Source organism: Eublepharis macularius, chromosome 15 (genome assembly GCF_028583425.1).
Source record: "Eublepharis macularius isolate TG4126 chromosome 15, MPM_Emac_v1.0, whole genome shotgun sequence".
NCBI lineage: Eukaryota > Metazoa > Chordata > Lepidosauria > Squamata > Eublepharidae > Eublepharis > Eublepharis macularius.
In genome coordinates, this window is record NC_072804.1 from 53,227,432 (window position 1) to 53,241,586 (window position 14,155).

The 14,155-nt window shown below is 44.8% G+C and overlaps 1 protein-coding gene across 6 annotated transcripts in view; it reads right to left on the reverse strand.

Moving 5' to 3' along the window:
• The window catches only part of LOC129343284 (very-long-chain 3-oxoacyl-CoA reductase-like), a 46,205-nt gene that overhangs the window by 11,303 nt on the left and 20,747 nt on the right, over nucleotides 1-14,155 (reverse strand). For 4 of the 6 annotated variants that reach the window (XM_054999420.1, XM_054999415.1, XM_054999419.1 and 1 more), the window contains 4 exons: nucleotides 13,647-13,868; nucleotides 10,509-10,555; nucleotides 7,315-7,390; nucleotides 4,103-4,213 (listed from right to left, as the gene is read on the reverse strand). In XM_054999420.1, the coding sequence (XP_054855395.1) occupies nucleotides 4,103-4,213; nucleotides 7,315-7,390; nucleotides 10,509-10,555; nucleotides 13,647-13,821 (409 nt within the window). In that variant the 5' untranslated portion in view covers nucleotides 13,822-13,868. The remainder of the gene's footprint in view (nucleotides 1-4,102; nucleotides 4,214-7,314; nucleotides 7,391-10,508; nucleotides 10,556-13,646; nucleotides 13,869-14,155) is intronic. The other 2 variants (XM_054999421.1, XM_054999417.1) reach the window with 1 other exon arrangement.

Here is a 14,155-nt window from a genome sequence, read left to right on the forward strand (position 1 = left end):
TATACACAATTTCATACAATGTTACAATATTACAAAGACTCATTCCATAAATACAGTCACATATTATACATTTCCAAGGTGCTGTAATAGACAGAAGCCAATTCTGAGCACTTAATGTGCTCACAGCAAGGCTTTCTCCTTCCAATCAGTGATAATACACAGCAGGTGCCTGTCTACAGTCCCGTGCCTCTTTATTCTTTCCTCTTTCCTTTTTCTCGTTCCTCTTAAAGGCACAGTACTCTCTGTCCTCCATACCTCATTGCTGCAGATCCAACACTACTCACAGGAATACTGCAAAGTTAATTTCATTGTTTAACCCATGGGGTACCAGACAATTCATTCTATAGATCCATTGAGTCTCCAATTGCAGTAATTTTTTGTTGTTGCTGTTATTAGATTGCACTACCTCAAGTACTGAATATCTAAGTTCTGTTTCGTTGTCATGACACTGAGTGAAATGATCCACTAATGGGGCTTCTAGGTTTCTTGTACGAATTTTAGAAAGATGTTCCCTTATTCTTACTCTAACTGGTCGTTTCGTGCTACCCACATTAAGTTGGAGACTGTGACTTCGGACGTTATGTATATGTAAGTTAAAGAAGTTAACTGTACTGTTTAAATGTTTGTATTAAGTGTAGCTGGTAATTTGTGACATTTTTATGGCAGAAAGGAGGCTGAGAAGAAGGGAATCCGAAACGAGCAGTTTTAGCTGGCGGGCTCGTTGCCAACAACCAGGAGAACCGGGGAGGGACCCGGATGGTGTACTCCGGAATTTGCCATCTAGATTTTCTACTATGAAATTTGCAGCTATTTGGAATTCACACCTCTTTTGACTATAGTGATTTGTTTCCTTTCAAGCCATTGGCATAGGAAAGGATTTAACTGTGCAACAGAATTGGCTTCTGTCTATTACAGCACCTTGGAAATGTATAATATGTGACTGTATTTATGGAATGAGTCTTTGTAATATTGTAACATTGTATGAAATTGTGTATATCTTTGTATTTGGATCATGATAGTGTAATTAAATTTTGATATATATAGTATACAGTTGAGGACCTCTTGAAAATGGTCACATGGCCAGTGGCCCCCCTCTCTCCAAAGGAGGGCAATCTCAACTCCCCTCTGTCTGGAGATCAGGGGGCGGGGCCACCGGCCATGTGACCATTTTCACCAAGGGCAATTTCAACTTTAAAAAACTCCCCCCTTGTTCCAGCTGACCCGAAGTGACGTGATTGTGTGGTCCTGAGTTCCACCACTGAGTTCCACCACCTCTTTTCCCAGAAAAAAGCCCTGGTGTTAACCTCTGGTTGCAAAATAACCTCCTCCAACGTTATTTCATTTCTGACGACACTCATGTTGTCCCTTTAGCCGGTTTCGATCTTCAGGACTGGGTGTTTCACTGCGATGCTGTAATGGACAGGCAGGTAATCTCCTACGACAAATTCTCCCAGTGGTTTAAATTATTCAACAGGGACCATGTCAGAGCCTCCTACCTGTTTAATATTCTTTCTCATAATCTCAGAATAGCCTTTACTTCACTTCAGTTTAGGCTCAGAATAGCCTTTACTTCACTTTGGTTTAGGCTCAGCATAGCCTTTACTTCACTTCGGTTTAGGCTCAGCATAGCCTTCACTTCACTGCCAAGAATGATGTTACTCGAAAATATCCCAGGCTCTTCATCATTGCCTATGCAGAGCCCGAGTTCCTGAAGATTTACCACAGTGTTTATTATTCTGTCCCCTTTATGCGGAGCCCAGAACTAAATTCCTGGCAGAGTTGTTAATGGGAAATTTTTGAGAAATTACATTTTTTTCCTCTCAGACACTGACCCATTTGTCTCTTATACCTATGGGACTGCCTCTCTCCCTATGTCCCTCCACGGCACTCCACGGCAGCTTCGCTCATCTGAACACAGCCTGTTGCAGGTGCCAGCTTGTACATGGGCGAAATCAACAGCAGCCCGTACACTGTGGTGGCCCCTTCCCTGTGGAACGGCCTGCTTGGGAAGGTCAGGAGAGCCCCCACCCTCCTGGCTTTCCGCAAACAATGCAAAACTGAATTATCCAAAAAGGTCTTTTTTTCTCAGCTAAGAGGGAGGTATTGCAGGAAAGGGATCCCAGATGTTTCGCTAATGAGTTAGAAACCATAGATTTCACCGTTATGTTGCCTTACATATTATCTGTTGTTTTAAATATGCAGATGACACCCAGTTGTATCTGATGATGGACGGCCAGCCCGACTCAGCCCCAGATGTCCTGGAACATGCTTTTGCAGCCGTGACTGGTTGGTTAAAGCAGAGTCAGCTGAAACTGAACCCGACAAAGACGGAGGTCCTGTACTTGAGCCATGGGGGATTAGGTTTGGGGCTGGGGCACCGTTAGTGCCAGTCCCGAGGGTTAAGAGCCTGGGGGTGATCTTGGATGCCTCCCTGAAAACGGAGGCACAGGCCACAGCGGTTGTCAGGTCCTCTTTTTTCCATCTGCGGCAGACCAGGCAACTTGTCCCTTACCTGTCAACCCGTGACTTAACTGCAGTGATCCAAGCAATGGTCATCTCTAGGCTAGATTACTGTAACTTGCTCTACGCGGGGCTGCCCTTGAGCCTGACCCAGAGGTTACAGCTGGTACAAAATGCAGCGGCGCGTGTTATTACGAGAATGCCAAATAAGGCGCATATAACACCGTTCTTATGTGAGCTGCATTGGCTGCCAGTGGAGTACTGGATCAGATTCAAGGTTCTGGTATTGACCTATAAGGCCCTGTGCGGACTGGGACCAGTGTATCTAAGGGACCGTCTCTCCCCATATATTCCCTGGAGGACACTCTGATCAGGGGACAAACGGATGTTGGTGGTCCCTGGCCCCAAGGAGGCCTGCCTAGCCTCAACTAGAGCCAGGGCCTTTTCGGTCCTGGCTCCCACCTGGTGGAATGTTCTGTCTGCTGAAATCAGGGCCAGGCAGGACTTACTATCTTTTCACCGGGCCTGCAAGACAGAGTTGTTCCGCCAGGCATATGGCTGAGGCTGGGCCACCCTCCACCAACCTGAAAAATGGGATGTATAAATCTTAACCCTCCCTGTGAAGGCTGTCCACCATCCTGTTTTAAATGTGTTGTTTTTAATGTACATAAATTTTTAAATTGTATTTTTAATATGTTGTTATCCGCCTTGAGCCCATTCGCAGGGTGGGTGGAATAGAAATCTGAAATAAATAAATAAATACTCCTATATCCTACCTGTGCTTTATGTTGTTCAATGTAAGTCCTAGAACTGATTATGTTCTGTTTCAGCAATTCCTCAACCCCATACTGGATCCTTGCTAATACTGTATCTTTGTAAACTTACATTCTTTTACCCCATGACATTGTTTATGGAAATGTTCTTGACACTGTATGGAAATGTCTGCCCTTGTCCTTTCCTCTAATTGTACTAATCTCACACTATGTAATCCACCTTGAGTCTCAGTGAGAAAGGGGGAATATAAATAACATAAATAAATAAATAAAATAAATTAAAGAGTATCACTATTTGCTGTAACAGCCAATAAAGTTTGGGCCAGAGCTGTATTTAGTGAGAGTAATGCTTATATTTAGTAACTTTGGTTAAACCATTTTAATTACTGATATTTGTAGTTATGATGACTTAGATTTCTATGTCAGTGTTTTATATGTTTAGATTCTAATGGTCTTTGGTTATAGGCAATGAAATTATCTACCTCTACTGCACTACCAACTCATGCCTATGTGAGACACCAAGTGTACACCTTGCGTATTTGAGTTTCCCATTGGCCATGTACTAGAAGTTTGTTTAAAACCATCAGACAGATACTGCAAGGCAACGTGGTGTTTTTCCGCAGAATGTCTCATTAAACTTTTAACAGCCTCACCAAGAATACAGCTGGTGTTACTGAGCTGCAAAGGTCAGCACTCTAACCATTACACAACACTGCCTCTCCTCTTTCCCTCCATCCCTCTCTTTGGAAAAAGTCCAGCCAAAACACGAATAATGTGTGGTAGATGTCATTCATGTAAATTGTGCCAGGCCCAGCTCAGTTGCACAAGTTTGTGCATTTTGTGTCAAGGCAAAGCAAACATTTACTCACCCAGCACGCCAATCTCCAGGCCTTGCAAAGCAGCTCGAATTGGCTCATATATTTCCGAGCCTCCAGTGAAATCTGTCTGGATCACTTTAGTGCTTCGGCCGTGCTGCTGCTCTGGGAAGCAAAGACAGCGATGTTCAAGTTACCGCACGGAAATGAAAGCCAAACAGGTTTGAATGTCGCTTGAGCCCTGGGTAGACTCTACAAAACTGACGAAAAACAATGCTGAACAGAATAGTTTGGTTCACAGAATAATCTTATTATTTCAAACAATATGCACGTAGGTGGGCAGCACACTGCCTGGTCCTTCCAAACAATAAGGAGAGCATAACTGATTCTCCTCCTGGGCTGCTTCTACACCGCCTGTCTCAAATATCCACTCTTCCTTCACTTACAGAGTAACCCTAAACAGTCTAACATCATTCTAAGCACATTGACTTCAATGGACTTCGAACTGCTCAGAATAGCATTGTGAACTTGTCACAGAGAAAAGAGTGAGCATCGCTGCCAAACTATTGCAGCCCAGAATTTCTTGTGCTTTCACCTCATTGTGAGTCTCTACACAAGACATCGGACACGTGAAGAACACATGTTGGGAGATGCAATGTTAGCCGGGAAGGGTAGTTTAAAAAGACAGAGCCGGCGGCACTTCAGCCCGTTATAACCTCTCCAGGTCCAAGCCTGGCGCTGGAGGGCAGCTCCAGCCCATTTCCATTCCTCGCTGCCCTCTGGTTGCGATGCCACACAGTTTTAGATTGGAGAAGTGAAATTGACAGAGCCTTCTGGGAGGCAAAGATGAAATTAACAAACCCCGTGAGGAGTGATCTCCGCCACCTCTGTCTTTTTAAACTACACTTCCCAACTAACATTTGTCTCCCTACACTTGACGCACAAGGCGTCTCGTGTAGAGAGACTCTTTATTTTCAACCGAATTTATAGCTTTCACTAGAAATTGCAACACAAGTCTATCTCTGCATGAACTGGCAAAGCGTTTTTGATGCACCTGATGGGTAAAGGTCAGGCTGTTTATATACAGTGGATGAATACATACTGGTTGTTATAGGGCTATTCTGTACTGCAACTATTTCCTTGATTATCTTTAAACACAATGGGACTGAATACAGGAAAGAAGATCAGAAATTGAATGATAGCACCAATCAACACTTATTAGAGGGCGGGGAAAGCATGAGTTCAGAGGGCTGCTATTATTATTGTTGTTGTTGTTGTTGTTGTTGTTGTTGTTATTGGACAGATATTATGCTTATGTACAACTTCTAGTTTCTTTTGTACACAACAGCAAACTGCCTAACAAAAGTACACACTGGCTTGAATCCTGTGTAGAAGGATATATATTACATTCACTAGTATATTACATTCACTAAATAAAAGTATATTACATTCACTAAATAAAATTTAAAAAATTAAAATTTAAAGGGCTATTATTGTGAGTATAAACATAATGGGGTCATATTATTATTAGATATTATTGATATTATTCTTTTACTTAAATGTTTTAAAACTCTAACGGCCTCTTATAATCTGCCTGAAAATGAGCAGAATGTCACAGAAGCCCATAGAACTACTGACAGTAGGTCAAATCTCCCCAAATCCACAAGAATATTGCCCTTTTCACATCTGAGGGAGGAATCATAGGGTTGGAAGGGACATCTAGGGTACATCTAGTCCAACCCCCTGCACAACGCAGGAAATGTACAACTATCTCCCCTCCCTATACCCCCAGTGACCAGGCCCAGAAGACGGCAAAACACCATCAGGATCTCTAGCCAAACTGGCCTGGGGAAAATTGCTACCTGAGGATTTTGGCAATGTTCTCCAAGGCTTGAAATGTATGGGGAAGCCCCCCCCCCTGTGTGCTGTGTGTTATGCGTTCTCACCAAACTGGGAACAGAACAAGAGCAGATGGGGTCAGGTCCACTTGGGTGAATTTTGCTCTGTAATAGAAAGTTCCCCGGACTGCATTAAAAGCTTCTGAACACTTCTCTCCTCCCCCAAAATCACACCTGCCAGCAGGTACAACAAATGACAAGTTTAACTGGTTAATCAGCATATCCTTGAACATCAAATTAATTCTGAACTTGCTTTAACTTTTCTTCAGTGTCTGTCACAAGGTGCCAGGCTGTGATAGCTTTTTCCTGCACGCCTGTGAGGACAGAAGATAATTTAGTTTCTGCCCATGATCTAGTGCACAGATTCTAGCTATGAATGAAGCGCATGCCGTGTCCCTTTCTAACATTTTCCCTGTCCTGCTCTTCCTCCTCAGAACTCCGAAAGCGCACAAGAAGAAGGGCTAAAGGCCCTAACGTTTAGGCTCAGAAGGGAGCACGAACTCCAGAGAGAAAAGGGGGAAGGTAGCCCAGGAAAAACTTTCTCGAGTTAGGGGGATCCTCTCGTTATGCTACAAATGGATCACATTGGATTAACTCGAGCCCGTTTATCCTGGTCTTAGAGTTGCCAACTCCAGGCTGGGAAATTCCTTGAGATTCTCGAGGCGGAGCCTGGAGAGGCCGGGGGGGGGGGAGGTGCTGAGGAGAGGAAGGACCTCTGCAGGGTACAATGCCATAGAGCAGAGGTGGCCAAACTTGCTTAATGTAAGAGCCACATAGAATAAACCTCAGATGTTTGAGAGCCACAAGACAGTAAGCATTGAAATGACTTCAGAGGAAGAGGCGGGTTTGGGGGAGTGCCGTGAAAGTGACATCACAGGAAGGGGTGGGTTCTCCTTTCCCACTCTCTTTTCTCCTGACAACCTCAGGGGCGGGGGGGGGGGACTTGCAAGCTTGCCTATTTCCCCCTCCTTCTCTGCTAAAATAAACTGTATGGCCACGGTGATGCTCAGAGACTTCCGGGAGCCACATGATATGTCTAGAAGAGCCACATGTGGCTCCCGAGCCACAGTTTGGCCACCCCTGCCATAGAGTCTACCTTCCAAAGTAGCCATTTTCTCCAGGGGAACTGATCTTTATGGCCTGGAGATTAGCTGTAATTCCCGGAGATCTCCAGGCACCACCTGGAGGCTGGCAATCCTAGCCTGGATGCAATTTCTTGGACTTCCGGTTCCAAGGAACCTTGGCTGCTGGCTTACAATAAACTCCCTAATTTCCCCCCAACAACTTCCTTCTCCATATTTTTCTGTATTATTGCAGGACTGCCTAGTTCCCAAGAGCACCTTGTTTTGAAAACTCCTTCTTGCTTACCGATTTCAGCAGCCACCTGCTTCAGCTTCTCCATGGAGCGGCTGATGAGCACCACGTCAAAGCCCCTCCTAGCAAGCTGGAAGATGAAGAGAGCCAAGGTGACGCATCAAGAAACAGCAAGGTCTTGCCAACAGCCAAGAGCACTGCACAAAATGTTTATATGTATGATCTGTCGAGGCATTATTTTATCTTCCGCGAAGAGAGTTCCCCTCTTGGAGCCCCCGAGAGCCACAGCCACGGCAAAACCCACAGTAGAGAGGACAGAGCTTGGGAAGCACTTGTTGAGGCCGAAGAGTCCTAATTATTAGGCAACCCACAAAGAAGCAAAAGTTGGGAAGGAGCGGAGGAAAATGAAAACCAGCGACATTTGAAAACACACAAACACAGAGTGAAGGGACTGTACAGCTGTCAGTAAGTTGCTGGGAAGAGGTAGCTTGGTGCAGTGGTTAGTGTGCTAAGTTCTAGAACCTGGAAGAGCCCATTTCATATCCCTGCTCTGCCATGAAGCTTGTTCGGTGACTTTGGACTAACTTTGAACCTACCTCACAGGGTTGTTGTGAGAATAAAATGCTAAAGGGAGCATCATGTGTGCTCCCCTGACCTCTTGGGGAAAGGGTGAGATAAAAATGTGCTAAGCAGGTAGAAAAATAGGGAGCAACCAGGAAACACAGATGGATCAGTGACGCTAGTTCACATGGGAAAGTATGAATCCAAAGATGTGTGGCCATCGTCACACGGGCCCTTATTTTGTCAGTTTTGCACTAGAAATAGTTTCTTCTGTTATTGTTATTAGAACGGATTCTCCCATCTTTTGACGAGTGCCTCTGGAAACGGGGCCCTAAAAATCCCATTCCTTTAAAAAACAAATTTTCACATATTTGCACTATATCACTCTTCTATTATACCAATGTTGTGCTGGGCCAACCCAAAAGCCAACCGTGATAGGTAGCAGAGGTTTCCCACCCATGGCAGAATAGCGCTATAGCACTATAGCACCATAAGGCTGATTGTTTTTTTAAAAAAAATTACTTTGAGGCTTAATTGCGGGTCGTGCTGGGGCTTGTGGGAGTGTAGGGCAGGAGAATCAGTGTTAGGTGAGACAGATGATCGGGGAGAGTGAGCGTTTTGGTGTCGCAAAGCGTTCATAGTTGATCCAGGGCATTCACATGGAAGTGGATCAAGACGACATAAAAGAGTCACAAAGTGTGAATTGGGGAGAATGGCGAAATCGCAAGAGAGCCGGAATAAGGTGAGCATTCAGCAGGAGATGGCGCTAGTTTGGCGCTAATTTAAGGCCATGTGATGATGGCCTGGGAAACACTTGCACACAGCTTCAGTTACAAAGCCCAGGAAAATAAAAGGAACGATGCAGTGCACAAGTTCTAGGGTTGCCAGGACCCCCTGTACTCCTGGAAGGAGGTGGGGCTCTGCCCCTTACTTTTTGGGTGTCTCCTTCACACACGCATATGCCCCCAATCTGCACAATGATGTCACTTCTGGGAAGTGACATCATCACGCAGGCTGTGGCTGCCCCGGGTGTGCTTGGAATGGGCCCCTGCAGCACAGGGGAGTACTCCCCCACCTAGCAGTGGCCCAATCCGGGCTATTTCGGGCCCATGGGACCCCGCCGCACCGCCCAGAATGTGCCCGTGAGGCCTATGCCTCCCCCACCAACCAGGTAAGCAGAAGTGGGGGGTGGAGGGTGGGAGCGGGGGATCCCCCACCCCCAGTGGGGGAATGGCAACCCTTGTGAGTTCTGTGCAATCGATTCATTTAAGTCTTACGACTGCTCTCCATAAGACACTGTCCTGTGGATGTCCAGATGAAGCCCAGAGTTGAAAGAACTGTTAAACATGATGTATCAGATGCTGAATTGTGAAGACCTTTGGATGATGGCTAGTGGGTGTTTTTTTCTATGTAACCAATTCATATGTAGCTAGAGAATTTGGATAGCTGTCCTACCCAAAGCTACACTCAAAGACAATCCCAATAACTGGAAGATATTTTGGCATTAATAGTTTGCTTTGTAAAAGGATAGAGGATAAAACAATGAAGTTTCACTTATTTGGCTTTTAATTGGGCTAGTATCTTTATTTAGTATTTTAGATACGAACAAGGGAACTGGAAAGGGCTTGCAGGGGGGGTCTCTTCTTTTCCTCTTTCTCTCTTCCTAGAAGCCCCCGCATGCTTTCTCTTTTCTCTGTTCCATTGTCCCCTGCCCACTGACCAACTTTGTCTCCCTTCCCAGTCTTCAGCTTTGTAGTTTATTTACTTTCTCCTCAATGGGGACTCAAAGCTACTTACATCCTTCTCCTCTCTTTCATTTTATCCTCACAACAACCCTGTGGGGTAGGCTAGGCTAAGAGTGCAAGACTGGCCTGAGGTCATCCAGCAAGCTTCCCTGGCAGATTGAGGATTCGAACCTAGGCCTGCCTGATTCTAGGCTGACACACTAACCACTACAGCACACTGCCTCTCAGCTTTCCTTCCCTCCCTCTCCCTGGGAAAAGTCTGACCTAGTTGCAAAAGTTGTGTGGAGGCTGCTGATGGAGTTGGGCCTCAGCAAACTGTGTGGTATTGGGTCATCTGGTAGCTACTTCCACACCTGGTTGAGTCACACAAATTGTATGGTAGCCTCGTGGCCTGTGGTTGTGGTTGCCTGGCCCTGATGAGACCTCTGGGGCAGGAAGCAGGAGAGCAGGGATAGATTGGGAGGCCAAAATAGCCCTGGAAAGGGCCCTCCTGACACCGAGAGAAACCAAGACTTGAAGGCAGACTACATTGTTGTGGTTGTCTAGCAACCCCCACCATGCCTATTGGGCTCACAGAGGGCATCCATTTCTTAAAGGTACCTCCTGCTAGATATTTTTTTTAGATTTCACCTTTTTCTGAAAACCTAGGACTTTCTCAGGTTTGTAGAATATTTGTTTTGTCTGTTTGTGGCTTGTGCCATGTTGAGAATCAGATATATCAACACTTCAGGAGTTGGTCAACCACAGCTTTTGAAACAGCATCTAACAATTAATACATGCAGATGTGTTACCTCGGTGAGCACTCTCTGCATCCTACGGAACCTTGATGGAGATCCAGAACAAGAGAAATCAAGAACAAGCTGCCCTTCCTCTTCCCAGTCATTAGAGGCCCCTGGGCATGCTAAGTCATCCCGTTGGCCATCCTTTTCTCTGTAGTCTTACCTCATGGGCATAGGCTTTTCCAATACCAGATGTGGATCCAGTCACCACTGCAATGAAGAAAAAATAGCAAGCAATTAAAATGGGAACCTATTTTACTCCATGGTCAAAGATCCAGAGGATGTAGCTGTGTTAGTCTATGTCAGGGGTGGCCAAACTTGCTTAATGTAAGAGCCACATAGAATAAACGTCAGATGTTTGAGAGCCGCAAGACACAATGCATTGAAGTGACTTCAGAGGTGGGTTTGGGGCAGTGCTCTGAAAGTGACATCACAGGAAGGGGTGGGGTTTTGCTGCAGTATGCTGGATGTGATATCATTGGAAGCAGTGGAGCATGGGAAGAGCCATCACCTGACCATTGATTTGGAAGTGACAACGCAAAAGTGATGTCACATCCTTGCTAGGCTTCACCCCCAAAGTCCCCAGGTATTTTCTGAGTAAGACCTAGCAACCCCAACATTTTTATTGAAAATATGAAAGACATGGAAAGAAAGAAAGAAGGAAGGAAAAAAGGAAAAGAGAGGGAAAGAAAGAAAGAAAGAAAGAAAGAAAGAAAGAAAGAAAGAAAGAAAGAAAGAAAGAAAGAAAGAAAGAAAGAAAGAAAGAAAGAAAGAAAGAAAGAAAGGGAGGGAGGGAGGGAGGGAGGGAGGGAGGGAGGGAGGGAGGGAGGGAAAGACATGGAAAGAAAAAAGAAAAGGGAGGGAAATAAAATAAAATAAAATGTATGGCTGTGGTGATACTTAGAGACCTCTGGGAGCTGCACAATATGCCTAGAAGAGCCACATGTGGCTCCCAACCTACAGTTTGGCCACCCCTGGTCTAGTTGCAAAATAGTAAAGAGTCCAGTAGCACCTTTAAGACTAACCAACTTTATTGTAGCATAAGCTTTCGAGAACCACAGCTCTCTGTGAGATGCATCTGATGAAGAGAGCTGTGGTTCTCGAAAGCTTATGCTACAATAAAGTTGGTTAGTCTTAAAGGTGCTACTACTATTTTACTCCCGAAGATTACCAAAGATCTGTCAGAAAGCCAAAGGAGTCCTGGAAATCTTGTATGACAATTCCTTCTACAAGAAGGCAATCCCAGGAAGAAGCATATAACAACAACAATTTATAAACTGCCCTTCACGACAACTTAACGCCCACTCAGAGTGGTTTACAAAGTGTGTTATTCTTATCCTCATGACAATCACCCTGTGAGGTGGGTGGGGCTAAGAGAGCTCCAAAAAGCTCTGACTGAGCCAAGGGCACCCAGCTGGCTTCAAGCAAAGGAGTTGGTAATCAAACCGGCTCTCCAGATTACAGTCCTGCTGCTCTTAACCACTACATCAAACTGTACCATGTTGTTTTTATTTTACCACACAGGTAGAGACTTTACCCAACTGAACACTTCTTCCTGCTAAATTTTAGAATGTGTTGGACAGAAAAAGTCAGAGTGGATATGGGGATGCTGAGAAGGAACTAATGAATGAATCAGGTTCTCAGTTCTCGGAGTATAAGGGTGGGATCCAGTGCAAAATTTCTTTTGTGCTAGAGCTCTTGCCCAAGCAGAAAAGACTGCAGTGGCTGCTTGCCATAAGTCAAAATTATTGTTACCCCCCCCCCCCCCCGTTGTGTTTCTTCTTGTGTGGATCCTATGCAACTAATTTCTGGGCACTATATTATAGGAAGAAAGGTCCTAGGTGATCCACAAATTATTGTACAAGAAGAACTACACAAAGCTCAGTGATGTTTCCCCATGCGCATCGCTAAATCTAAGACTACATTTTCGATTGGGATTATTTTATATTTTTCATCCTTGCTGATCTGACCTCCTAAATTCCTGTTTCAATTTTACTTCTGCATTGTTCCAAGTGAACCTTGTAATTCTTTGTTTACATGCCATTTTGTATTTCCTCAAAGTGAATTTACCCCATAAAAATGTATACTTCTCCAGCAATATTTGTGTAGTAATAAATCAGCATCATGCATAAAGTAAATTAAGAGCCCCGTGGCGCAGAGTGGTAAGCTGCAGTACTGCAGTCCAAGCTCTGCTCACGACTTGAGTTCGATCCTGGCAGAAGCTGGGTTCAGGTAGCCGGCTCAAGGTTGACTCAGCCTTCCATCCTTCCGAGGTCGGTAAAATGAGTACCCAGTTTCCTGGGGGTAAAGTGTAGATAACTGGGGAAGGCAATGGCGTATCACTCTGTAACAAAAGTCTGTCAAGAAAACGTCACGATGTGACTCCCCCACCCCATGGGTCAGTAATGACTCAGGGCCAAACTACAAGTGATGAATGACACTTGAACGGCAAGTGTATTCCTCCCTGTTCACTTGCCCTCCACTTGCTCTCCACTCGATCCACTTGCCGTTCAAGTGTCATTCGTCACTTGTAGCTTGGCCCTCAGTGTTTGCACAGGGGACTACCTTTACCTTTTTTAAAACATATAGTAAATGTAAACATTATGGACACTGTATATATAAATACCGTATGCATTAAAAAAAAATACAGTATGCCCATACAAGTAAGTCAAGAAAACCAACTGCAAAATGTGGAGTATTGAAACTGTTAATAAAAATAGAAATGAACATAAAAAGAAACTAACTTTGGAATCGTCACTGGTTCCTAACGTTTAGCTTCTGATTCAGTGAATTCAGTAAATGGGCGCAGGCCAAATGGAGAATGCACACAGAAGGAATTAGTTCAAGAGAATTCTCACACTCACAACTCCATTCCCCCCTCAACATGACAGCGCTTTCAAAAACTGACTCAGAAACCTTGGTTAATTAAACATATGAAGTTTAACAAATCAATTAATGGATTAACTTTGCCTCTGAATACCACAAAAAGAGTTTTGTTGGAGAGAATGGTATTAGATAATACATGTTCACGTTGCGGCAGGCACAGTATCAGAAGAGGTATCAAGGTCGTATGGCAGAATTTATTCCACAATAGGACCAGGTACCTTACCAGCAATGTTTATAAATACGGCTATAACAATGCTAAAAATAAATGACATCATTTAAACCCCATTACTTGATCCAGGCAGATTTTCGATCAATCAAAATATTTTTAAGCGATTAATGAACAGCTCTCTCTCCAAACACATTTACTCTAAGACAAACCGTAGAAGCAGAACCACAGCGTTCACGTGGAACTCACCTGCCCAAGGCCCATAGGAAGCCAGATCGACCCCTCTCCACTTCTCCGACAGCACGTACACTCGCATCACCCATCCCACAACCAGTGCGATTTTGACAAACAGCCAAAGAAAAGTTAATACTCCAAGGACATTCAGGGCGTGATCTAGTGGCAACGCACTGCTGTCGATCGCCATCTCCTCGCCTGTTTCCCTTGCAATGAAGCAATGGTGGCTGCGCTCTGCTGCAACACAGAGAAGACACAAATGATCACTCTAACTTCAAATGCTATCAAGTGTGGGGGGCACACCCACAGTCCAACAGCACAGGATTTGGGTGTGGACTTCTCCAGTCGACACACAACATCCTTCCCACTGAACCAGCCACCCTGTCAGATCTCTGGGGCAGGAATGCAGAGGAACCAAGAAGCCGAGAATTCCACCCTGGCATGCAATCTTTTTTTTTTTTTATTGTAACGCTCAGTAATGGCTTAGGTGTGAGTCTTTCCCCTACGGGCTCAGGGCCTTTGCT